Here is a 24406-nt window from a genome sequence, read left to right on the forward strand (position 1 = left end):
ACACGCCATTTAGAGCTGCTCTACAGGAGAGATCCTGGTGACAGCCAAACTGTTCTTTTTTAAAAGGCACAGATAAATTCACAGCTCGCAACAACTATTCGCCATTACCCACACACAAAATGAATCGGCTTCTTGCAAAAAGAAAAGCGTTCGCTTCCCCGTGAGCAACATCAGCCAGCCCCTCAGGGGCTTTACAGAGCAGGAGGAATGAGAGACCGTCGGCGGCTTAACGGCTCCGCGTACCCTCCACAGGCCGCCGCCGGCTGTGCCTGAAGCAGCCGGCTGTCCGCAGCCCCTCCCGCCTTCACACACCGGGCCGGGCCGGGCCAAGCCGCCCTGCCTGCGCCTCAGGGGACAGGAGGGGGGCCCAGCCCTCCTCACCTCCCGCAAGCACGGGGAGAGGCAGAGTACCGCCAAATCGCTTCGCGCCACAGCCGCCGCCGCCGCCGCCGCCGCCGCCTCCTCCTCCTGACAGGAGGCCGAGACAGCGGGCTCCTTCGCGGCTTTCGGGACACCTCGCCGCCTCCATCACCCGGCTGCGAGCGTCTTAAGGACTTTTTTTGTGGTTTTTCTGACAAAGACCAGGGTCCCACAACAGGAAAGCCCACGAACGCTCCCAGTTCTTCTCGTGACAGCTGCATTTTTAAAGACGCTTCCTGCCAGCTGCAAAAAAAAAATAGTCCACACTCGTGGTTAGCTGTCAGCACTTCCTCATAAGAAACATTTGTGAGGGCAGGGTGGACGCTGTCTTAAAAGAAAGCAGAGGGAAAAAAAACGAGGAAGGAAGTTGCACACAAAATTCTGTGAGGAAACTACCATGCTGCAACACACCAGGCTTTCAGAGGGATTTTGTATTACAGAGGAGCGGACAGACTCTGTAGGGCCTCATCTTGTTACCTTCAGAAACCGGAGACAAAGAAATAAGAAATAAGGCAAGGATTACAACAAAACTTTTAAGGCATTCTCATTCTGTAGAAGTAGTTACTTCTTCACACACGACAGGGCCTAGGGTTCTTCAGACGGCAATGCCCATATATAGCTAAAGATTACATTTACTTTGCCTGGAGGATGGCAAATAAAGAACATCTACTTACTGTAATCATGTAGCTTTGTATTACTGATTAGATAATCAAATTAGTCATCAAATTTATTTCCGCAGTGGTGTTGAACTCAAGTTCGTGATGAGATTTGTACCTTCTAGTACAAGATCTGACTTCCTCACAGCTTAGTATTTGAAGTTTGACCAAAGTATTTCCCTAACAAGCTGGCTAGCTATAAATATTTATTAGCATCTTAAAACTTCTATAGATTTGATGCTTTTTTTTTTGACAATTTTTTTTTAATTATATTGCTGCTAAAAAAACCACTACCACATACTACCTTAGTCTCAGCCATACGATCACTTGCATTATCTTTAGCAACTGTGTGACTGTTTGATATGAATCAGTGAACTCATTCCCTTACAAGAACAGTGCTAGAAAAATTATATACAGTCTTGTATACTGCATGGCAGCACGGTTCTACCACACAGCTCTCTCACATGGAAAACCGCTGATTTGGTCAGCTACATCTTAGAACAACTCTATGTAACATTGAGCTGTATCCCGAACTGCTGTTCGTCACTCCACAGCTTTTTCTGCTGCTCGCTGCTCTGTCTGCCATAGGCTAAATATAAGTGGAATATGACAAAAGTCTTTACACAAACATCAGTGAAGATCAGCACTAGGACTTCCTCAACCCGTAGAGCCACTCCTCAAAGATCTCATTAATGTAACTCCACCAGCTGTCTTGTGCAGTATCAAGAGAATGTTTTTTCTCACAGTTCTGCTGTTTTCCTACCGTAAGCCAAGGACATACTTCTTACATATTACAAATCTTCTAAACAAGAACCATTGTTTCTTGTCTGAAAGCTTTCTTTTCTTCTCTTAGTTCAAATGTCTCAGCAGATTCAGAAAACTACTACAAATGGCAAAGGTAGGTTCTCTTTTTTTTTTGATTTTGGGATATGTGCTGAAATCAACTGTTAACAAGAAAATGGGGGAGGGATTTAAAAATGTCCAAAACCTTCATGTAAAATTAAATCTGTCACCCCTGTCTGTGCAGCGAGGCAGTTTACAAGTTGCTATACAAAGCTAACTATCTCTTTGCTGACATGTATGTACAGTCAAAATTACTTTAAGTTGTTAAAACTTTTTCCTTTCTAGAAGTGTCATAACTTATCTTAGTCATGACTAGTTTATTACCATTTTCTATGAAAAGACCTTACAAGTTTTTATTACAGATTTATTTGTAAAATATCACAAAAGCAAACTAATTTGATAGACCATCAAGGCTCCTGCTGCTACTATTCAGAAGTTCAATCTACTTACACAAGGTTAATTCTGCCTGTTTACAGCCACAAATAAAATACCATTTTTACTTTCAGATTCACATACTACCTCTCAACTAGCATATAAGGTTACTTTCTCCTACAATTAATGTCCCATAATATTTATATTTTATACTTCTATTATTTTCATTGCTGCTATAGTTCAAAAGTTTTTTTCTTGGTTCATCTGGATATATCTGTTGGCTTTGTGTGTATATGCTCTCTTTTGTATGAAGACATGCATTTTTCATCAAGTGTTTCAAGCTGCATAGTGATTTTGAAAAATATAAAGTTGTGTTGCCCGCTACTGGAAGCAGAAAAAAATGTAAGCCCCTATTTCAACAGAAATAAGTATAGCCTGGTCCTCAACATATTTTGGGAAAAACCTGAGAGTTTCTTGGATGATAGGTGCAGTGAATTCACTCAGAAGTTTCTTCTTTCCAGAGATGCTGTCCAATCCCAGGCTCATACCTGTTCAGGGGACTTTGAATGTAGTGATGAACCAGAACGTGAGCCTCTCCTGCCATTCAGACTCTGGAACTCCACCTGTCAGATACATATTGTTTAAACACAATCAGAAGATATCCACTTTAAATAGGCCAGACTTGACCCCCGGTTTGTTTAACCTGACTATCAACTCTGCCAGTGATGTGGGTGAATACAAATGCAAAGCCGAGGATAACATCTCCGGTGGTGGAAAATACAGCAACAGTCTCAACTTCACCCTTAAAGGTATGTCTTGCTGTATACCTTCTCAGCACATTGTATTTCAGGGGCACATAGCCATGTCTGATGCAATGTATCTGCAGCAGCAGGAGTCAGGGTTTTGTTTGCGGCAGGTACTGTTTTGGATTGCACTGTATGCCTGCCTCAATCGCGGAGCTGAACTTTACTGCAAATGGCTATTATTTCCTTAGGAGTCGGCAGTGCTATTCTGATCTGGCTCACTGAGCCCTCCATCCTTGATGCCTGTCTCATTTGCCAATGTTGCTGCTTAACTCCAAGTCTTGCTTTGGAGCTTGTCCTGTACTCAGTGATGCAGTCTTTTCAGTTTTCTTTTTACAGAGCCAATTTCCAAACCCATGCTGAGCTCACCCACCTCTCAAGCAAAGGAAGGCCAGAATGTGACCCTGTCTTGTCTCTCGGAAAATGGCTCTCTTCCTATCACATACATGTTCTTCAAAGGAAGAAAAAGCATCTCTCCCCCAGTGAAGATGCAGAAGAGGGAAGCAGCTGTGATTTTTCTATTTATGAATTCCTCTAGTGACTTTGGAACCTATAAATGCAGAGCTGAAAATAGCTTTCGCAATAATACAAAATACAGCAACAGTTTCAACTTTACATTAGCAGGTATGCATGTATGAAACATTTTACCACTGTCGATAAACGGGGACCACACAAAATTCAGAATGTTGTAACAATGCAAGTTTTTTAGCCAGAAATTTTGTTCATGCAATGTAATGTTCAAAATATATTTTTTTACAATAAAAAAAATATTTTTTTTAAATTAATGGAAAAAGATAGAATTCCATGCAGCCTAGGTATTAGTAGAAGTTCAAGTGACCATGAAGGATGACTGTAAAAGATTGACTTTTGCAAGACACCCCTGGTCCACCTTGCTCCACCTTGGGGAGAATCTGGTTCCATTTTTCTCTCTGGCCCTATGAAAGAGAGTCTACTGGCACCAGCAAGTTCCCTTCCTTCTTCTGTGGCAGTGTGCACTTGGGACTCTCCTGAGTAGTTACATTAACCACAGTTAATCCAAAAGCTGAAAGAAATGCAAAGTCTTGTTTTTAATTTACAGAAAGTACTTATGAAACAACATTTCATTGCATAAACACCTTTTTTTTTTTTTCTTTTTTGCAGAAGAGAGAAGCCATTCTCAACCTTTGATCATTTCTCTTGGGCTGATATTGCTACTATTCATAATAGGATTCGCTCTGGCAATTCCATTTTTCATAATTCCTTCATATAAAGCAAGTGAGTTATTTGAATGTCTGTTTCATTTTCCAGAGGTGCTCATTTATGTTGTAACATGATATTTACACACTAAAGGGTATTGACGAGTAGAGTTAAGCACTTCGTATTTTAGGATGTTGTCAAGTGTCCTCTTAACCAGCACAGGCAACTTAACAAGACACTGACAAAGCAAAACCTCAGAGCTATGTTTTAGATGGCAGGTCTGCGATGGGGGAAGCAAAGCAACATCTAATTTAATACACATAAATGTTGGAAGGAATTGGACCTCACAGTTCTTAGTAAAGAAAGGAAATTCTGTTAAAAATACCCTTGGTTAAGGAGTAATTTTTACCATGAAAATAACATTTTATGAGATCTCCAAGAATTCAAAAAATATCATGGAGCTGTTTATTTCCCTCTAAGAAAAACTGATATATGTATACAGGCATATGTTTGTTTTTCTTTTACAATTTGCAGAAATATTTAAGTCTACTAGGTCCTCAACTGGCTTTACTTCAACAACAAATGCAGAAGAGCCTGAGGACTACGTCATATACACAGAGATTGGTAAGTTCATGTTACTCCCCATGCAGTCATGAAACTTACTTGTGGGGGTTTAGTTGAAGAATGCTATTATACTATTTGTAGCTATTATGGGCAAATTTCTTCAGGTACTGCAAAAGCAGCAGAAGGGGACACCTACTGTCACTCAGTGAGCTACTACTACTACTGACCATGCCTGGCAGAGGCATTATTTGAAGTCCCTCAGGGTCCATATTTGGCACTACCTGTCAGCCACGCAGCCAAAACTGCAACCAGTTAACTTAATTGAAGTTCTATAAAAAAATCTACTGTAAACAGAAGTAAAATGAAGAATTGCATTTGGTAACTCATGGTGAGGATTGAAGTAGCCATTATAAGGAAAACAAAATTAAAAGACAGTTAAGTAGATCAGAGATGCCATGCCCATTTACTAAGAAACAAAAGTGGGCTATATGCATGTTGTAGAAAAATAAAACTTACATAGCTCCTGCATCTGTTCAATATTGCTCAGTACACAGGAGTTCTTTATTCCATGTTTCTTAACTTTGACAAGTCTCAAAGTCAGTTCAAACTGAAGTTATGAGCAAAGCAACTGACCTAAGTTAAGACATTGTACAACTTCAATTGCAGAAAATACACAATAATGAAGACATCACATGAAAGCCAAGATGCTATTATTATCTTGTAATTTGCCTTATACATGAATGTCAGTATTTTCAAGCAAAAAAGAAACCTCCAAAACAAACCAACAGCAAAGGTATTGTTTCCTGTTTCTAAATATCAAAAGGGGAGTAATTATCTCCGAACAAATCTGCCTTCCTGTTCATGTAGCAGGCAGGTAGAATCCTGGCTGCTCTGCTGTGTTAGCTCAGTGCTCTGTGCAGCTGCTCATGCCAGATATCAATCAGCACTCTACCCACATAGCCTGCAAGGACAGTGACAATACATCTGATAAGGCCCATGAACGCTACAGAAAGCATGTATTCAATATGGAATCTCGCTGCTTTGTTTCAAGATTATTAAAAACAAAAAACAAAACCAAAAACCCCATCTGGTCAGTCTCTTGTCATTGAGTTAACTGCTGTTCATCATCTTTAATACAGAGCCTGTTAAACCAGAAGAAGAATATGTCAACTTTTCTGTTATTAGAAGAGAAGATGAAAAAGGTGAAAACATTAAGCTATAATATTGGAGCATCTGATGTGCACAAATATGTTTTGGGGGGATTTTGCTTGGGGGGGAGGCAGGGTTTAGATAGTAGCAGTTACATACCAAAACTGCTTGCTTACTACAGAGAAATTAAAATAACTTTAAGACTTAATTTTGAGGGGAAAAAAGCAAACAAAAAACCCCAAGTAAAAAGCCTATCACCATCCTATGATCCAAAAATTCAACGGCCTCATTATGAAACCACGCAGGAGACGTTATTAGTGACCAAGTTGCTGATGGTATATTAATTCTTCTGTTGTGCCTCTGTACCAAAAAAAGGAATTGTAAATTATGTTATTCTGCCTTTTAGCAGAGAAGGCGGCATGTGCTACAGTCTATTCAAAGGTCTTCATCAGACATTGAGTACAAGGTAAGATCTCGTGATTAACTTAATCACATATTTTTAAAGAAACTTTCTGTCCTCAGATATCTTAAATACCACCAAGTCTGCACAGAGATGATGTTTAGATAGTAGTTTCCTGGCCTAATTATTTTGTAGACAGACAATATAGCTCATTCTTTACTAGCAAGCAAAACTCCCAAGTCATAATCTCTGAAGACTTCAATTTAAAAGAAAAAGCAGAACAGATAAAAATTGGAATTAACAAAGACTCCAATAGCAATCCCATTAGACAAACAGCAGCTTATTCCCCAAAGAGCACCATAAAAACCAAAATGAAACAAAACAGTGCAATCACTGTCAGGTAAGATCCTACAGGACACAATATAAAGTCTGGCTTTATATGCATCTGATTAATAAACAGAAAGGAATAAATGATGTAAAGCTTTCACCCAGACCCAAGTTCCTGTACATTTAACAACTCTCCTGAAGTAAAAACTGGATTGTATGCAAATATAAGATAATCAAAAGGCTTTAGTCAAGTATTAAAAAAAAAAAAAATCCCAACTGTGTTGTCCTCTTAGGCACACACTAGAGGATCCATCTTTGGCCTCTGTACCTGCTACCTGCTGTTACCTAGCAGCAAGGATGGCTATTTCTCAGTTCAACATTACTTCAGCTCTCAGAGTAGGCATAGGATGCTAAAATTAATTTTTGGGACAGTTAACTCCAAAACAAATTCTCCATCCTGCTATAGGCCGTTTCTTAGATGTTCCTGGGTTCTTTTAATGTCATTCCATAGCCCGCTTATGTAGAATTCCACGAGTTCAGTAAGTCATGCAGTCACACTATGCTAACCTTGCATTATATCTAGCATTGCACTATGCAGCAATTAATATTATTCCTACAAATAACCCGTACATAGTTAAATAAGCACCATGTTAACAGAAGACATTTTTAAGGCAAGTTCTTGTGTTTCATGACACTGATGACTATCTGTGGCTGCATGCCTTGCTGCATACACCTTAAAGCACTTTAATACAGTGACTTAACAAGCTGTACACGCATAGTAAGTCTACAGAAGATCAGAATCAAGTTCATATCAATGCAAACTCCTGTATCTGGTTTTGACTACAACACTTGGGTACAGCATAAATATGGTCATACATTAGCCTTTTCCCACCATTTTCTATGTACAGCCATTTTCCATCCACAAAAATGCTTGTCAAAAACTACAATTTATTTCTATTTCATCTGTTACTCTTGATAATGTACTTCTGATTTTTATGTTTATCAAGTGCAAGATGAAGTAGCTTAAATGTTGAAGAACTGGGGCCATGTGATTAACATACATTCCTACAAACAGTACAAAAATACTGATGTTATTAAAAATTTAAGATTTTGAAGTCTTTTATATAAAATGCCATTTTCCAGCAGAGACCATAATTGTGTCAGCAATACACAGATGAAAGATGAACTTTTAGGCTAGGATGGAGTATTTTCAATTAGATAGTAAAACTGAAGACATGAAAAAGAATACAGTTAGCCCTGCTAATGAGGGACAAGTTTGTCTCTTCCCTCTTTTCAAGGTAACCTGGAAGACCTAGATGGTCTAGATTTGACAGAAAACACATGCACCACCAAGTTTTAGCAGAACCATTTGCAGAGAAACCACTGAGTCCATGACACTGTAGAAGCAAGTTCAGGCACAGATGTTTAAGAAATTCCTTTTATTCAATTAATTTAAGTTTACACATTTTTGGCTGATGTTACATACTTAGTTAAAAAGTCTTTCAGCCTAGAAATGTGCATCATTTCCTTCATGGTGGTGTCTCTGCTTCTCAGCTGGACCACTCCATTCTCTAGAGTGGCATCAGTTATCAAGACCATGAAGAGAACACTCATCTCATCGTACCTACAAAGAAAAGAGCACACCTGTTACTGCTTTTGGTGTACAAAAAACTCAGATAAGTTATGTACAAATGACCATAAACTGTAAATACTTATTTTTGCTATACTGCACTAAGTCCAGTGTGAAGACACCAGTTTTCTTGTTGCCATTCCTTGCTTTCCTGATTACATTTCTTTAAATTATTTAGTTACTGTAGTACATAAGAATGTTATTTGCTGACCTATTACAAGAGTATTTTTGTAGAAGCGGAATATATCTTTCTTCTGTTATTTAATAGCCAGACTCACTTTGAAGACTACTGCACAGAACAAATAGTCTTATTTATTTTCTCTCAGGAAAAAATACTCATCACTATGCTCAAGATCCGCTGACATGAGCAGCGATATGCTCAAAATTCACTCCTGATCAACATATCATATATGAAGCCCTCAATTGGAATAGCAGTTTTTATCTGCACAAATAATTCCATCACATACACTAAAGTAATGGTTCCAGACTTGGAAGAACTTTTAAGTTCAAGACTAGACACAGTGTGCTATTTGAAATAGTACTTAAGAATGAAACAGAACCAATCCAGATGCAAAAATGGGGGGTGAGTGTGGGAAACAGTTCTACAAGCTTATGACTCATCCTATGAAATGTATTTTCAATAGGAGAGTCTCTAAAAGGCATTTTACAGTTCCAGAGAAACAACAATAACATGTGAAAGGCTTATACTTCACTTAATTTTAAAAATGAACTATCTGAAATTGCTCTTTGTAATAAAGCTAATTGAATCCAAGTTTATAGTTTGGGATACATGCCTTCAGTCATGTGGTTACTGCACTCGATGACTTCTTACTGAAAACAGGCATATTTTCGCTAGTCCACAGAAAGTCATCTTTCACCTTCATAGTTTAATTTACAAAAGACTGTTTCTCCTTACTTTGTATAAAGCTGTTCCATAGATACTTGCATGGTTTCAAGATAACCCGGCCATACGGAAATTCTGTTTTCTGACAGTTCATTGAACAATCCTTGACAAACCTGTGTTTATTTAAAAACAAATGTTAAAAGACAGTCTTCGAGGGCTTGAAATCCTATACAAAGAAACCACTAAAATTCTAGCATGTGTGGTATTAGCATTCCTAGCTGGTGTTAATTTTCTGGCTGAAATAATCTCAAAGTAGAAAGCAGCCTGGCAATTAAATCTCCATTTATATTTAAAAACATGCCAATGTAAGTTTCCCCCCTTCTGTGGGGACCAGCTTAATGACTGACTTAAAAACTTTTTAAAAATCCTTCTGAAGATGTGACCCATGTGTTAAGATGATTCTGAAAGATCCAGAAGCTGAGAGGGCTTGTATTATTTATTTTCCTTCATTTCGCATGGAACAAGTTATCAACTCTAATAGTACTGAAAGCAGTGTGTTAATGCAAGGCAGGCATCTACTACCCACTGTCTGCAGTGGTCTTCTTTGGCTACAACTCACAAGCTGCACAGCAGCACTGTGAAATAAGTACAACCATGAATCTCTGAGAATCAAAGTAGCAGCATGATTTTCCCCAACATAAACAGTGTCTGAATTGTAACAGAAGGTTACATGGAGAGTCAGTGCTCAAAATTAAAATACTTTCTTACAACCTACCTGTCTCAGCTCTGTTGTTGGACCTTTTCCTACATCCAAGGCCACTTTAAGAGGTGCTAAGCAAGGATGAAGCTTAAGTACCTAATAATTTTACAAAAAGCAACAGATTACTAAATGCATTTAGTGTGAAATTCTAAACAGAACTAGGAAATATTACATTTTTTTCACCGAAATTAAGGTTCTAAACATGCAAGAAATTTCTCATAGCACAATCCTGAATTAAAAGCTGTATTTTATATAACTAGCACACATGCCAGCTAGATTAGCATGGCAGAAATTACTCCATTTTGGCCCAGAAAAGAGACGAAGTTTTGTTAGCAGAGCTCCATCATCTTTATTGAAGCCAGAGTGATCAGAGACAGCCCAGCAGACAGTTACCATCCAGTCTACTGCCTGGTCTTAAAGACCAAACGACTGTTTGACTAACAAGTGCTGTCTGAAGGCTAGTACTCTAACTCCAGAAAACCAGGGTAAAAGTGGGAATAATGATGGTCCTTGGGGAAATACCCCACTACCACCCACGACCCACTTTTTCTACTCTTCTCAGCAACCTTCAAATGCTGCCAGAAGAGGCAAACTCCTCTTTCCCATGCACAGCAGCTACATTCCAGTTCCTCTTGACTCCTTCATCACTTGCAAGGCAAGAGCCTACCTACTCATCAGAGAGAAAGAAGGTAAAACAGGAAAGGTGACCTCAGAATGAGAGAAAAATTGCTTATGTGGGTGAAAAGGACTGCAGAGGCAGTCCCATGGGGCCAGCCTATTGCTACCAGTGAGAGGCATTCTGTCTGCATCTGTTGGGGGAAGGGAACAGAAGATAGCCATGTGGAAAAGGGAGGTATTTCCATGCTTGAATTTACCACATTGTCTGTGGGCTTTGTACTTTGACCTATCCCTGCCTTCCATCATCCATCCTTCCTTACACTTTCTATAGAAAGTTACCTTTCTCTGTGAATTTTTCTTTTTTGTTAATGGGTTCTCAGCTAGCTGTAGAGAATCAAAGAGATATGCTAATACTCCTCGGTCCAGATTTCCGCTCACAGACAGAACATGAGGAATAACATTCTTCCTTCCATCTCGGCCCTGAAGAGGAAAAAACCCGCAAAGGTGTACCTCAAAGACTGTCCCCAAAAGCCTTTTGTTTACTTTAAAAGTATAATGAAGCATTGAGCTCAAGCACCCTTATTACATTTAAAATACAATCAGACATATATTTTTAAAAGTTACCAGCCATCTTAAAAGCGTAAGAGTAACTAGGTAAGATTGTAACACTGGGGAAAGCAGAAGATCAGAGCAGGATGGGATTATTTTCTTGTCCTGCCTCTCTGATCATAAATTTAAACCTATGGCCAATATACTCGAAACTCTGCATTTTCTTTCAGAGGTTTCTAGATGACTTCCAAGAGACCACAAGGATCCGTCCCCACCAAAAAGCCTGCCACGCAAACCCAAAACAACTACGTAACCCACAGTTTTGTAGGTTACGTTACAGTCTTCTGCCTTCTGTATACAAATAAGCTGCAAAACCAGGAAAGACAGACAGGACTGTCATGAGGAGGAGAAGGTTGCAATTTGCTGGTAAAATACCAAGTTACGCTCCTTTTATCTGTTCAGCCTGACTTTTCAAACATTGCCATTCACTAGAAGTTTGTCCCTCTCCAATATATTCAGTGGAAAGGTTTTCCTCTAGCCCATTCCCCCTTCTGAGTGTGGCAACTTCTATAAAGCCATTTGCAGTGTTTATAATCCATTAATCCGCATTAACTTCTACATATATGGAATTGGACAAGCTACAGAAAGAAAAAACATTTACAGGTTCTTTTTGATGCAAACTTAACACTGCAAAACACAGACTGACTTTGTCTTGACACCTACTCACAGATACAGGTAAAGGCTATGCAGCTGAAACAGCTGTCTTGTCAACGTAGCTCATTTCTATTTTCAAAGAATTAACTCCTTGCAAAAAAACTCCAAAACGCGATTTTATCTGCTTTTGAAAACAAAGGTCTGACTACAGAGTATCAACTGTACTGCTTTTACAAGAGAATAAAAAGACAGTCACATGCTAAGCAAGTCGACCAGCAAAGAAACCATTTCTCTCACACGTTATCATCTTTATCAGAAAAGATTTTTAATACAGTAAACCTTACAAGTAATTTTGAGCTATCCCCTGGATACATCTGTAACAGTTCAGTATCACCAAGGTTCTTCAATGTTTCTATTGTTTCTGTCCCCCAAGGAAATCTGTAATGTAAATTAAATCCTCTTCTTCCTTCTTCGTCCTGAAAGTCACTGCTGCTGAAGTTAGATGGGCCTACTGCAAACTGAAAATAAAACATATGAGATGATCACTACTGTACGTGCTGCATTAACTACAAAAACCAAGTCTGTAATGCAAGCTGGTCTGTGATTTTCAGCAAAGGATTTTTAGAAATTACAGCCCAAATCTCTTTGTTGTTTTACAGCATTTTGATCTCAAATCACTTAAAAAGACAAAACATTTGCCCTTCTGCAAGTCACATTATAAACTACTTAACAGGCTTGTCATAAACTGAAGTAGTTTTTCGGTTTCTCACGAGAAATATATGTATTTCAGTGACAAGAACAGGCTAGCAATATAACACCATAAGACCGACCAGGGTGTCTAATCCCCCCTCTCTCTAAAATATAAAGGAGCAGGCCAAGATTTCCCATGGCTACACTGCTGTTACCTTTCTCCACCATTGGAGCCTCTGGCGTAACCAGTAATCGAGCCACTGTCCTGCAGTTCTGGGAGAACTAAACCATGCAAGCAAAGACGTGGTCCTTTCGCCTATTCTTTAAACAATAGCAAGGTCAGCAAGTTAACTCCTTCAAAAATAACAGGGAAAAAGCAAGAGACAGTATTCAAAAATAATCCAAAAGTGAAACAAGTGCAAACAGTTGGCTTAAGTATGGAAAAGGATTAATCTCTCTATTACTCTACCTTGCAAGGTTTTTGTTGTGTTGTTCACTTTCTGGAATAGAGTGAAAGCATACTCCAATTTGAGCAAGGCCACAAGGCAGTCTTTTGTTCACCAATTCTATGCAGCTAACATATTGTGCCAAGGCACCTGTCGAAAGACAAACAGCTAATTTTAGTAGCCGCAGGAAAAAAATGTTATTTTTTTTAATTCTACCGAGAGCGAATGTAGCACATATGATAGCCGTACTGTTTATATGTGGAGTCCCACTAGCGTTAATGTTTTGCAGAGATTAGCTCAGCAGTCTGTAGCCCGATTCCTCCGGGTACTTTAGCAACTGTGATTTTAATGTGCCTTTCCCCTAATTACAACGGAAAGCATCCGATGCGCACTTCGGCGTTCACGCCGCTCAGGTCCCTGAAAAGGACACAAACTCACGGCACGCAGAAGAAACCTTCCCAGCGCGCTAACGCAACTGGAAAATTCCCTTAAGTGCAGCTGCTTCGCTCCCCGCAAGAAAAACGCCAGCAGGCTGTCCAGATCTCTCCGGAGAACAGCCTCACCCCTGCGCTGACGGACGAGGCACCTACCGGGCAGCAGGCTCTCACGAAGCGTCCCCGCGCTCCCTAGCACTTCTTCCAGAGACGGTCCGCCCGGCTCCTGGCTACAGCCCCTGCCCCGGAGGGCTTCGCGCAGCGTCTCCGAGTGCAGCAGCCGGAGACCCTGCCCGGCCCGCGGAGAGCCGGCGGCGGGCGGGCGGTGGAGCGGGGCATCCACGGCGAACACCTGCTCCCGGAAAGCCAGCGCCGAGTCCCACCACTGGGCCGCCAGGTTGCCCCGCAGCGCCACGCCCAGCGGCCCGAAGCCCGGGTGACAGCCGCTGAGGTAGGCGCGCCAGGGCAGCGCCGGCCGCGGCTCCGCGCCGCCCCGCAGGAAGTGCCGCCGCCAGCACACCTCCAGCAGCTCCTCCCCGCTCGCCGCCCCATCATCGCCGCCGGCCGCCGCAGCGTAGGGCCGCGCCGGGGATCCGGCTTCCACCTCCTCCGCGACTCGCGCGGCGGGCGGCCGCCGCCTCAGCACGGACCGCCCCAGGGGAGCGCGGCCGCACCACCGACCCCCTTGGCGGCAGCCCAGCGCCATCTTCCTCGCCTCCCTCCTCCCTCATGGCGGGAGGGGACGCTGCGGGCACTGCGCATGCGCCACGCCCCGCGCGCGCAGGAAGCGGGGCTGGCGCGCGGCCTGCCAAGAGCGAGCGGGAAGACGGTGGCCGCGCATGCGCGCTGGCACGCCGCGGCCTGCTGCCTCCTTCCCCCCCCCCCCCCCCCCCCCCGCACCGTTTCTTTCTCCTCAGGGGTGGCCGCTCGCCTGCGGCCCGGGGCGGGACGCGCGGCCGCCGGTGTTCCGTGCCCGTCAGACCAGCCACGGCCACGGCAAGCCGGGATTCCGGCCTTCCCGCGGCTGAGGCTGCACGTGTCAGGAGGCAGCGTCTGGCCTCCCCCTCCCGGACACGGCAGCCCGGAGCTCCCTCGGACGAGGCTGTGAGAAGGACCCTACCCTTTGCTGTCATTAGGAACACATTACAGCTACACAGGGAGGATTTCTGTGGGAAAAGCCCGTACAGTTCTCATCGGAGCAGCTCCACATCGCTTTGTATGGTCTGAAGCAACATAAAAGCTTTCCAACCAGAAAGCAAGAGTTCGAGGTAACACGTCACTGCGGTACCTTCTGCTGAGAGGGCTGGCCGAGGCACCTCTGCTCCCCAACCCTGCTCAAGTTCGCAGCTGGCAGAGCAGCCCGACAGCCGAGCAGTGGAAATTTCCATACGTGCTTCATCACGGTTTTGTACCAGTGCCAGAAGGTGGAGCCTAAAGAGGAGGAACCATTCTGCGAGCTGGCTGCCACGCAAGATTAATGTATGTGAAGTCCCAATGAGTTGGAATAATCTCAGCATTGGTTCTTTATTGCACGAATCTGACCCACAGGCCAGAAGGACCGACAGAGAATTGAAAAGGCAAGACCTTAGTAGGCACCTGGGCCAGCTGGAGGAGGTGCTGCTCCTAGGTGAAAAAGTACTGCTAGGTACAACTTTCTCAGGCAGATTTGCCATGAGCTCACTTCTACCAGAGCAGGTCTGATAACATTCTCAAAGCTTTTTGCATCTTTTTATGTGCAAATGTTAAGAAGAGTGCCCACCTTACACTGAGCAAGACCCTCCCCTCTCAGGGAACACTTCCCCTAGATGATGGTCATTTAGGAACACCACCAGACAAAAAAAATTCAAAGCCATGGTCCTGTTTTTCCAGAGTTGTGCCTTACTGCTTGAGAAAAAATTAAAAAAGAAAACCAACCTCAAAAATAGCACTCCCGTAACCCACATTGCACATCTAGAAGGAAGACAGAACTTTTGAGGCTTAAAGTTACTTCAGCTTCTGAAGGTAGCAGATTTGGTCACATAATTACACTTAACTTCAACAAGAATTTACAACCTTGAAAAACCTGTACTGAAGAGTCACAAGGTGCATCTCTTCCCACAATTTCCTGATACAAATTTCCAAAGCACACTCCCAACCAATATGACTTGCAACACCTATCTGGGTTTCACTTCAACCAATGTGGTTGGTGCTTATCTCCCACCTAAAGGGAGAAAGAGGCTATTTGTTCTTTGCATGACTGTTAAAGACTACAGTCTGTTAATTTTAATTCACAAGCTAGGAGTTATACTAAAAAAGGTATATGTAGAAAAAGTTTTTAAGAGAGAAACAGGCTTTCCATGCATTTTGTTTCAGGCAACTGAACTAGAAACTTAGCAATTAACATGTCATATTTCAAAGATAAATAATCATCTACTTCCTTGTCTTCAAGATTGATGGCACTGGGCAAGGGGAATGTTCCAAAGCTGATTAAAGAGACTCTTTCCCACATTGCCAACTGCAGTTTTAGACTCAAGTGCAGTAGCATTTCAGGAGTCCAGCTGAAGTTCTCATAGCAACAGCAAATGATCACAAAAGTACTGTCAAGTGATAGAACTCCACAGAAAAGGCAGAAATACATAATTAAGAGAAAGATTCGGCTGCTGTTAAGAACATCATAAGCTGAGCCTCAGAGGAAAACAATCACCAAGAGCTAAGCATGGACTAGCAAAAAGATCTAAAGTGTAAAAGAAAGTCTGACTTGCATTAAAAATAACCTAGACAGAATCTTGCCTTGATTCTTGCAGATTCAACCTTGAATACATTAAGCTGTAGTAGTTAAGCAGTTAAACCTGAAACTAATCATTGTTACTGGTAAACAAGTGAGAGGAAGGAACTGAAAAGTCAGTATTAACTGGAATTTTAATATACCATACTTGAAAGCATTAAGTACTTTAACCCCAGGATCAAGTATTATTCCAGCTACACTCCTCATAAAGGAGTTGCTTTGCTCAGCAGATTACAGAGACATTTGCATGTACTACAGGTCTTGTAAAAAATCCATGAAGTACATTCATGGATCAACAGCCCACTTCCCTCCCCCCACTTCCATAAAGAAATCACTGCTCAATACCAGTTTAAGTATAATTTGAAGTTTTAATACTAAGATCTTCCCATTTCTCTGAAGCTCATAGTAAGCCTGCATGCTAACTCACAAGGCCTGACAGCTGTAGATACATTACACTCAAGCCTAGTCTGCACATATGCTCCTGTGAAGGCAACAGTTTCAGTGCTGCAAAAAGCTTCCTACACTTGTAGCAGCTCACTAGCAACACCACTGCAGAGTTTTGGTTAGCAAGACTTCCAGCTACACCATTACTCCAGCGGATCTTTTCCAAAAACTGGCCCTACACTAGTGAGACAAGGAAGAGTACTGTTTCCAACAGTTGCTTAGAAGCCAGCTTTAGTTTTCTTCCCCATCGAAGCAGAGCCTGCCATGCTAAGCAATCTAGCCCAATCAAGGCAAGGCTGGTTTTTGTATAAGCTTAAATGTTTAATCAGACACAGTTGAGAAACCTTTCTAGAATTTAATATAAAAACATTTGACATTCCATTAATGTAAAGTTGTGCACATGTTGAGAAAATTGCCATCTGAAAGAAAATTCGGTCTTCAAATATCTTTATTGGAAGGCCATGCACTGCCTTCTGTTACTGTATTTCAAATCACTGTACATTTACTTTGAAAACACTGTCTGCATTTTCTAGTACAAAAAACTAAAAATTGTTTCAGGAATGTAGAGAAATATTCAACTTAAATAGCGAAAAAGTGCACCATAATTACTGCTGCACTGCAGTCATTTCTGCATTTCCCATTTCTTAAATAACTATCCTGTTTTGATAACACACAATATAAAGAGCAATTATGAAAAACTGAGACATTTAAATACACTAAGTTATTGAGAATAACTTGTCGGCATTGGGTAACCTATCATAGGAGCAGCACCAGTGGCAGGATATGCATACTGCTGTTGGTTCATGCCATTGTGCATATTTGCAATATTACTTCCATACTGCTGATCATAGCCATTCTGGTAAGCTCCTGCAGGGTTACCAGCCCTGAAGCCAGCTTGCATGCCTGCAGCTGCAAAGCCATTTCCAAAAGGAGTTCCATTACTGAAACTTTGGGCACTGTAGGCCCCATTTTGAGTTTTTGCTCCAAAGTCTCTCTTTCCTAGTGCACCATAGTTTCTCTCAAAGTTCTCCCTCTCTCTAAAACTACTAAATCCACCCCTTTTGCCCGCAGAATATCTGTCACGTCGATCACCTCGGGAACGACCTATTAAAAAAGACAAGACATAGTTATATATGTATCATAAAGGCTGCGTTTTACATACCACCAAATGAGTTCAGCTAGTAAGAGGAAAATCCTTCCTTCTCTGGCCCAGCAAGGCAAACCTACTATAAAAGCTTTCCAGTTGTTAACTGGACTCTAGTTAGATGAAGACTCTTTTGATACAGAAAGCTGTGTCTGACCTATGAGAAGAGTCATATACTCTCCCCTGTAATACAAGTGGCAGCATCAAGGCAAAAAGTCACTTTTATCTTGCCAATAGGACACTTGCATCCATCTTTCGTAGTCATACGAGACGGCCACAAAACTGAGCCCTGAAGTGTTTTATTTCAGAGCAAACAGAAGCGCATCTTTGGCCAGCAGTAGCCATAGGTGCACCACAGCATGAGTGGGGAGGGGGGTGTTGTTCTTTGGTATTGGTGTTAATAAATACCTTTTCAGGTCACCGTAACTGGTAGCTAAACCACCTTCCACATCCATTTTGGAGCGAGGTTGGGGGTGGAATTTGAGTTTCCATTTTGTTCCAAGAGGAAAGCTATGCACTGTGGTCAAGAACAGTACTTACCTGAACCTCTGTCTTCAATCAACTGAAGCAATTTGGGGTTGATGGCTTGATTAGCCTCCCGAAGCACAGAGATGAGGTCATTTACTTGCTTAATATTGTTAGGAGTAAAGAATGTGTATGCTGTGCCTGTTTTGGTACTGCGGGCAGTTCGTCCAATTCGGTGGATATAGTCCTCTGAGGAGTTAGGGTAGTCATAATTGATGACAAATTTCACATCTTCCACATCTGTAAAGTGTTGCAGTGTGGCAAAAAGCAAGGTACAAAGTTTTGCACACCACAACAGCCAAATCGAAGATAAACATTAGACAATAGTACTTTTAACGGAAATAATGGCTGCAAAGAACAGTGTTAGAATCATCCATTTCTGCATGAGTATTGTGGAAGAGAAAGTTATGCACACTCCGTCTGTTCCCGTCTCATCACCCACCCTGTGATCCAAAACCTTACCATAAAGGAGTATGCATTTGCTTGTCATTCCCAACTCAAGAGTCCCCTTTACAAATCATCAAGTGACATCTGAATGCTTCTTGCAGTAGGGCCACTAAAGCTCACAGCAGCCTCTTCATGTGCTCATTTGAGGACCTTAGAGTAAAAACATACAAGGTCCTTCACATACACACTCATTAGAAGCTCAAAAAAAAGGGGCCACACTGCTCGTCTTGCCAAGACCTTTGAACCGCAGCTGCAAGAAAAACATACCTGTCCCCCCAAAGTCACCAAGTTGTTTTTATGCACTGTGTCTCGTCTAGGCAAGCGCTTCCAAGAAGCCAGGGTTCACTTGAGAATGTGTCTCTCTCTGGCAGGTCTCGACATGACGACTATGTATAGGTGGAGGAACTTCGACTTTCAAAGGCATTTGAAAAGCCATTGCTTTCCTGCCCCACTTGCTAAAGTGAGAGGTGGACTTTTTCTCAGATTTCATGTGCCAGTACTCACCAATTTGTACAAGGCTTAGTACATTTTAAAGCTGCTCTCTCCATTTCATGGTTGAAAAAAAATTTCATTGAACATTGAAGTTTGTAATTATTTTCTTCGACATTTCAGCAAACTCACTGAAATTCAAAGACCCACAGATCACAGCAGACAGTATGCACAAAACTTAACAGTACTGCACCATGGCAAATCATGCAAAGCATGGAGAGAAGAGAAATACCAGGGCAAAGTGAACTGTGAATGAAACTGCTTATTTCATGAGAGAACAGTTTATGGGGTAGTAGTTTAAAGGATGATCTTTGCCTTTTGAAGATTACTGGCACACAATGCTCTCAGCTTTCACCTCTCTATTTGACTGGAAGCAGCCAGCCGATCATTTCCACTAGTCCTCCATCCCCCTCGAGTCCTCCGATTGTCATGCCTAGGCCTTGCCACAAAGACTGCACCTTTATGTGAAGAAAACTTAGAAAAATGCAGAGGTTAAAGAAAGCAATAGACTTTCTTTAAATAGCTTTGGGCAACTGGCATTACGAGTTGTACTAACCTAGACCTCTGGATGCAACATCTGTAGCAATCAGGATTGGTGCTTTTCCATGTTTGAATTCTGTAACACAAGCAACTCATCAGTTTCTTCATTAAGTAACACAGATCATATGCTTGCAGAAATTGCCAAAATACTCACCATTTAGAACCCAGTCACGCTCCTGCTGACTTTTATCACCATGAATACCCATTGCTGGCCACCTGAAAATACAGAACTTGATTGACCTCAGACCATTCCTTGAGTGGCTTTGTTAGTCAAAGACAGGGCAACTGGCACTACTGGCAAATTCCGAAGGGCTTCTAGAGTTAAGTTTTAGCATTTTAACTGACACCTGGTGTCACTGTATTTGACAGTTTTGATACCATAGTTAAAGTGGTCACTCATGAAGAATCAAGAGCATGCTCATACTATTAAGGTAGCTCACTGAAGTTCAAGCTATTAGACTCACCCATCTCTCCTCATTTTCCTGGTAAGATCATCACACCGTCTTTTGGTTTCCACAAAAACAATGGTTTTGTTTTCCTTCTCACTCATTATTTCTTCCATCAAACGAATAAGCCTATTAAAAGAGATGATGGTTAGAGCTGGGACTGATTTGTACTATGCAAGTTCAGTTTTAACAGCCTGATTTTTTAAATTTTTTTTTAGCGGTCTCAGACTGGTGTCCAAAATACATCAAGACAAATTCATTCCACAGTTCATAAGCTAAAACTAACCATTAAAAAACAACTTGAATGCTTTGCCCCCACTGACTACTTACTTGTCATCTTTCTCTACATCATGACACACATCCACAATCTGAAGAATGTTGTGATTTGCACTTAGTTCTAATGCACCAATGTTGATGTGTACATATTCTTTCAAAAAGTCTTCAGCCAGCTGCCTTACTTCCTTTGGCCATGTGGCACTCCACATCAGAGTTTGCCTGTCAGGCTAGAGAAGGAGATTAGGTCAGTACAAGATCAATAGACAGTCAAGCCAAATGCCCAATCAAAAAAAAAGTCTCCCCAGGCAAGCCTGAAAAAGTTAATTGCTCTGCCCTTGCTTTAATGAGCATAGTGGCATTTATTTCTGCAATAGTGATAAATGCATGAACCATTTATACTCACTCTTATCTGATCCACAATTTTTCTGATCTGAGGTTCAAATCCCATGTCAAGCATCCTGTCAGCTTCATCAAGGACAAGGTAAGTACACCTCCTGAGATTGGTCTTCCCAGCTTCTAAGAAGTCTATAAGTCTTCCAGGTGTTGCAATGCAGATTTCCACACCTAAAAACCAAGCAGTAAAGTCAGCTTAAGTAGTTTTCACATTGCCTCATACAGAGATGCATCAAGGCTTATCCATACCTCTTTCTAAGTCACGAATCTGTGGTCCCTTTGGAGCACCTCCATAAATACATGTAGACTTCAAACGACATGCTCTGCTATATTCAGCAGCTACCTGCTGCACTTGTTGAGCCAGTTCACGAGTTGGTGCCAGCACAAGACACTGGAAAGAAGATGCCCAGCTTTTAGTTCAATACCTATTTGAAGCTTCCAGTCTGAAACTAGTCTTAAGTGGGAAGGTTGTCATATATTCCTTCAGTGCCAGAATGACTAAAGTGGATTTAAGTCGCCCAAACCAGCAAACCAAATTACCTAGCATCTCAGTTACCACCAAACACTGACCTATGTGGTACGGTATCTGAAAGTCACTAGCTTCCAGGGGACAGCAGTTTCCAAAATGGGACATGTTGCCCTGTTCTGCACAATTTTAAGGACAATCCAACCAGAGCTTGTAGGATGTTCTTGGGAGACTACCAAAACATGGAACCACTTTAGTCATACAGAGAAACACAATACAGCTATGGACTCTTATGAGCATAGACAATTGGGATTGTAAAAAAAAAATACAATCACATTCTCTAGAAATTAAGATCCCCTTTCATTTAGGAATACTCACAATAGGTCCATCTCCTCGCTCCAGGAATGGCTGGTGATTTATATGCACAATAGCAGGCAACAAGTACTGTTTGGAAGAAAGAAAAGTTTCATTACAATCTCTTCCCAGAAGTGTTCAGCCTGCATTATGCCAGGCCATACTTTCACTGCTGAAATCCAGCAGTATTCCAGGCTACAATCAAAACTTACAGACAGTGTTTTCCCTGATCCAGTCTGTGCCACTCCAACCATATCCAATCCACTCAATGCAACAGGCCATCCTTGTGCTTGAATAGCAGTTGGTTCAGTGAAGTTCTGCCTCTGAATTACTTCCATAACATTTGCTTGAAGAAAAAATTGAAACTTATTAGCTTAGACTTTGTCTTAATCAAGCCTAGAAGAGCAACCAATAAGCTAGTCTTCACTTACCAGGAAAGTTAGCTTCATAGAAGTTTATAATCGGTTTTGGACAGTTATGGCCCCTAACTGTGACTTCTTTGCTTGATCTATACTGTTCAACTTCTTGCTGCAAGACAAAAAAGCCCCATTATTAGAAATAAGGTTTGATAGCAAAGTTATCTTTTAAGTTACCCCATCCAGACCTGTTGGGCCCCATGACCCTCAGCATGTTTGCACTTATTTGTTTACTTTTGCATGAGCTAGGGTACATACCACAGTACGTCTCACTACATCAGGATGTTCTTGATAGAAGTTCTTCTCAAATTTGGGCAGCTCATCTAAATTCCATTTCTTTTTTGTAAGTTTTTCCCCAGGGTTTCCAAATTTCTTTCCAGAAAGAGGTCCACCTCTACTTCCTCCAAAACGGGGGGCTCCAAACCTGGAGAAGAAGATCATAACATAGAATCCAAAGGAACATTTTGGTCCTCTTATACAGCTTAACCACTATCTCCACGGTATCTATCTGTAGCTTTACAATTCAGATTTATAAACCCCACCTACAGGATACCAAAACTTCAAAAAACATACTTAAGCTGCAGATGCCACAATCTGCCTAGCTACAATTCATATTCAGAAGCTAAGGTAACACATATCTTCGCAGTCTTCTTAAAATGAAACTGTTAGGCCTATTAGCAAGTCACAACAACGGCAAAGTAAGGACATTAACACCTTTGTATTACCCCATGCTCAAAATGGTTTCCCACCCAAGTGACACTCCCATTGTGTGTCAGCCTGCAGAAAGTGGGCAGGGGCAGTTACGAAACCTTGGGATAACTTTCCCATAAACCGCTTTCTTGCATCTCAAAAGATAAGACTTCTCTCAATAACGATTTTTTTATGAAGCAGTGCATTTTACATTAGCGTTTTAGATTCGGTCCCTGCATTCAGAAAAGGCTCGTCTCGAAGCCTCTCCTGGCAGCCCCGAGGCGCAGCTCGAAGCAACGCTAAACCCTGCGCTGAGGACCGCTAAACTGGATCCGAGCCTGGGGCTCCCTCCCCCGCCCCGATTGCTCCCCAATTTTGCCCGGGCAAGGCGCTGGGAGCGATCCTTCCCAGCACAACACAGCGCTCCCAGAGTGGCCGCTGTTTCCTGCCAGCGCTGTTTCCTTTGTCTCTCATTTCTGTCTACGCCACATTTTCCAGCCGCTGCCATTTTAGAGTCTGAGCTGGGCGGGGGGAGGAGGAGGAGGAGGAGGAGGAACAAAGGCAGCAGCAGCCGGCATTTTGATTTCCCCTCAGTCACCGCATGGCGGGGCCGGCCATTAACATCCGCTTACACAACACAAAGCGGGAGCCGGCCGGCTTCTGCCAGCAACAGCCAGAGCCGCCGTCCCTTGTGAGGGGGAAGGGAGGAAAAGGGAACCGCCCTACCGAGAGCTCCCCAAGCCTTCGGCATCGACGAAGCGCCCGGCCAACCCACTGACCCACAAACCTCCAGCCAGCCCGCCGCTCCCTAGCCCACCCCCACTGGGGGTGGGGGGGGGAGGGGGGAGAATCGAGCTCTGCGTGGACCATCCGTACTCGGGGGTACCTCCCCGGAGGGGGTTGGGGGGGCGAGTCCCTTTTCCCCGCCACAAAAAACCACCCGCGCCCCTCCTAAGCGGCTACACACAAGCGGGGGCTGCGCTGAGGCGGATGGACCCAGCCCCGTCCCAGACCGTACAGCCACCCACGCACAGCGGCCGCCATCGCCAAGAGCTCCTAAAGCCAGTTCCCCTCCCCCGGCCTCCCCTCGCGAAGCTCCGGAGACCTCCAGAAGGCAAGAGCTGAGGAGAAGGGCTCCAGGGCCCAACGCCCGCGACTCGCCGCCATTTTAAACGGCTTAAAAAAAAAAAAAGAAACCAAACCACCAACAACCACCAGAACCCCACAGTCGGTCTAAGAGTCCGGACGCTGGCGGCGGCTAGCGCCGGCCGGGCCCCCGGACTCACCCTCTATCCCTGTCGCTGGAATACCCGGGCATGGTGATGGTGGCGGTGGGCGAGACGATCCCGGTCACTTAAAACGTGTGTCGAAAGGTAGGACAGGATCCGACGCCGTTGGTGGGGGCCACCGAATGTAGAGCGCCTCACCGCCCGGATGCCGGTTATATAGGGGGGCCGCGGGAGCTGCTGGGAACCGGCTGGTGACGCAGGCGCAGAACCCGCCCCTTCTGTTATGTAAGCGGCCCGAACTGGCCGGAATCCCCGCCCCCTTCCCCTGTGGGCGGGACCTCGGCTCGGCCGACTGACCGGCTTCTGCGCTCGCGGCCGGAAGTTCCCCTCCTCCTTAGAGGCGTGGCCTCCGCCGCCGTCACTGCCCGCAGCGCCCCGCCCGGAGGGG

General features: G+C 43.0%; 3 protein-coding genes across 12 annotated transcripts; 1 reads left to right on the forward strand and 2 right to left on the reverse strand.

The window, feature by feature from the left end:
• The first annotated feature begins 1633 nt into the window (after positions 1-1633).
• Positions 1634-6978, forward strand: MILR1 (mast cell immunoglobulin like receptor 1). 2 transcript variants are annotated; one of them, XM_030015547.2, is made up of 8 exons: positions 1634-1840; positions 1930-1974; positions 2813-3100; positions 3434-3718; positions 4235-4348; positions 4805-4894; positions 5974-6036; positions 6390-6978. In XM_030015547.2, the coding sequence occupies exons 1-8, from the start codon at positions 1807-1809 to the stop codon at positions 6440-6442; spliced, it is 972 nt and encodes a 323-aa protein (XP_029871407.1). In that variant the 5' UTR covers positions 1634-1806; the 3' UTR covers positions 6443-6978. The 2 variants fall into 2 exon arrangements, with proteins under 2 accessions (XP_029871407.1, XP_029871408.1); XM_030015548.2 differs by having other exon boundaries at positions 6393-6978.
• POLG2 (DNA polymerase gamma 2, accessory subunit) lies at positions 4063-14210 on the reverse strand. 6 transcript variants are annotated; one of them, XM_041123977.1, is made up of 10 exons: positions 13492-14210; positions 12925-13051; positions 12671-12776; positions 12110-12283; positions 10902-11042; positions 9960-10040; positions 9257-9357; positions 8197-8334; positions 5922-5976; positions 4063-4136 (listed from the first exon to the last, which is right to left on the reverse strand). In XM_041123977.1, the coding sequence occupies exons 1-9, from the start codon at positions 14039-14041 to the stop codon at positions 5937-5939; spliced, it is 1458 nt and encodes a 485-aa protein (XP_040979911.1). In that variant the 5' UTR covers positions 14042-14210; the 3' UTR covers positions 4063-4136; positions 5922-5936. The 6 variants fall into 6 exon arrangements, 5 of the variants coding, with proteins under 5 accessions (XP_040979911.1, XP_040979910.1, XP_040979912.1 ...); XM_041123976.1 differs by lacking the exon at positions 4063-4136 and adding an exon at positions 4975-5441; XM_041123978.1 differs by lacking the exons at positions 4063-4136; positions 5922-5976 and adding an exon at positions 5768-5795.
• Positions 14211-16884: 2674 nt separating this feature from the next.
• Positions 16885-24170, reverse strand: DDX5 (DEAD-box helicase 5). 4 transcript variants are annotated; one of them, XM_030014189.2, is made up of 13 exons: positions 24016-24170; positions 22298-22463; positions 22055-22151; positions 21836-21969; positions 21648-21713; positions 21053-21194; positions 20814-20974; positions 20465-20637; positions 20153-20263; positions 19843-19904; positions 19705-19764; positions 18228-18452; positions 16885-17647 (listed from the first exon to the last, which is right to left on the reverse strand). In XM_030014189.2, exons 1-13 carry the CDS (start codon positions 24045-24047, stop codon positions 17265-17267), a joined length of 1812 nt encoding a protein of 603 aa, XP_029870049.1. In that variant the 5' UTR covers positions 24048-24170; the 3' UTR covers positions 16885-17264. The 4 variants fall into 4 exon arrangements, 3 of the variants coding, with proteins under 3 accessions (XP_029870049.1, XP_029870050.1, XP_040979908.1); XM_030014190.1 differs by having other exon boundaries at positions 24040-24167; XR_005932560.1 differs by lacking the exon at positions 16885-17647 and adding an exon at positions 18675-18809 and having other exon boundaries at positions 18349-18452.
• Positions 24171-24406: the final 236 nt, after the last annotated feature.

This window comes from Aquila chrysaetos, chromosome 5, assembly GCF_900496995.4.
Source record: "Aquila chrysaetos chrysaetos chromosome 5, bAquChr1.4, whole genome shotgun sequence".
In the NCBI taxonomy this organism is placed as follows: Eukaryota; Metazoa; Chordata; class Aves; order Accipitriformes; family Accipitridae; genus Aquila; species Aquila chrysaetos.

Bases quoted from the DNA above. Each gene is read 5' to 3' on its own strand.
- MILR1 (XM_030015547.2), top strand. From the start codon at position 1,807: ATGTTTTTTCTCACAGTTCTGCTGTTTTCCTACC. The intron at 3,719-4,234 runs GTATGCATGTAT...TCTTTTTTGCAG, and splicing joins TTTCAACTTTACATTAGCAG to AAGAGAGAAGCCATTCTCAA. The intron at 4,895-5,973 runs GTAAGTTCATGT...TCTTTAATACAG, and splicing joins CGTCATATACACAGAGATTG to AGCCTGTTAAACCAGAAGAA.
- POLG2 (XM_041123977.1), bottom strand. From the start codon at position 14,041: ATGGCGCTGGGCTGCCGCCAAGGGGGTCGGTGGTGCGGCCGCGCTCCC. The intron at 11,043-12,109 runs GTAAGGTTTACT...TTTCCTCTTCAG, and splicing joins GGGATAGCTCAAAATTACTT to GGCCGAGATGGAAGGAAGAA. The intron at 8,335-9,256 runs GTAAGGAGAAAC...TTTTCTTTGTAG, and splicing joins ATGGAACAGCTTTATACAAA to GTACGATGAGATGAGTGTTC.
- DDX5 (XM_030014189.2), bottom strand. From the start codon at position 24,047: ATGCCCGGGTATTCCAGCGACAGGGATAGAGG. The intron at 21,195-21,647 runs GTGAGTATTCCT...TCTTCTTTCCAG, and splicing joins AGCGAGGAGATGGACCTATT to TGTCTTGTGCTGGCACCAAC. The intron at 20,638-20,813 runs GTGAGTATAAAT...CTCCTTCTCTAG, and splicing joins AAATTGTGGATCAGATAAGA to CCTGACAGGCAAACTCTGAT.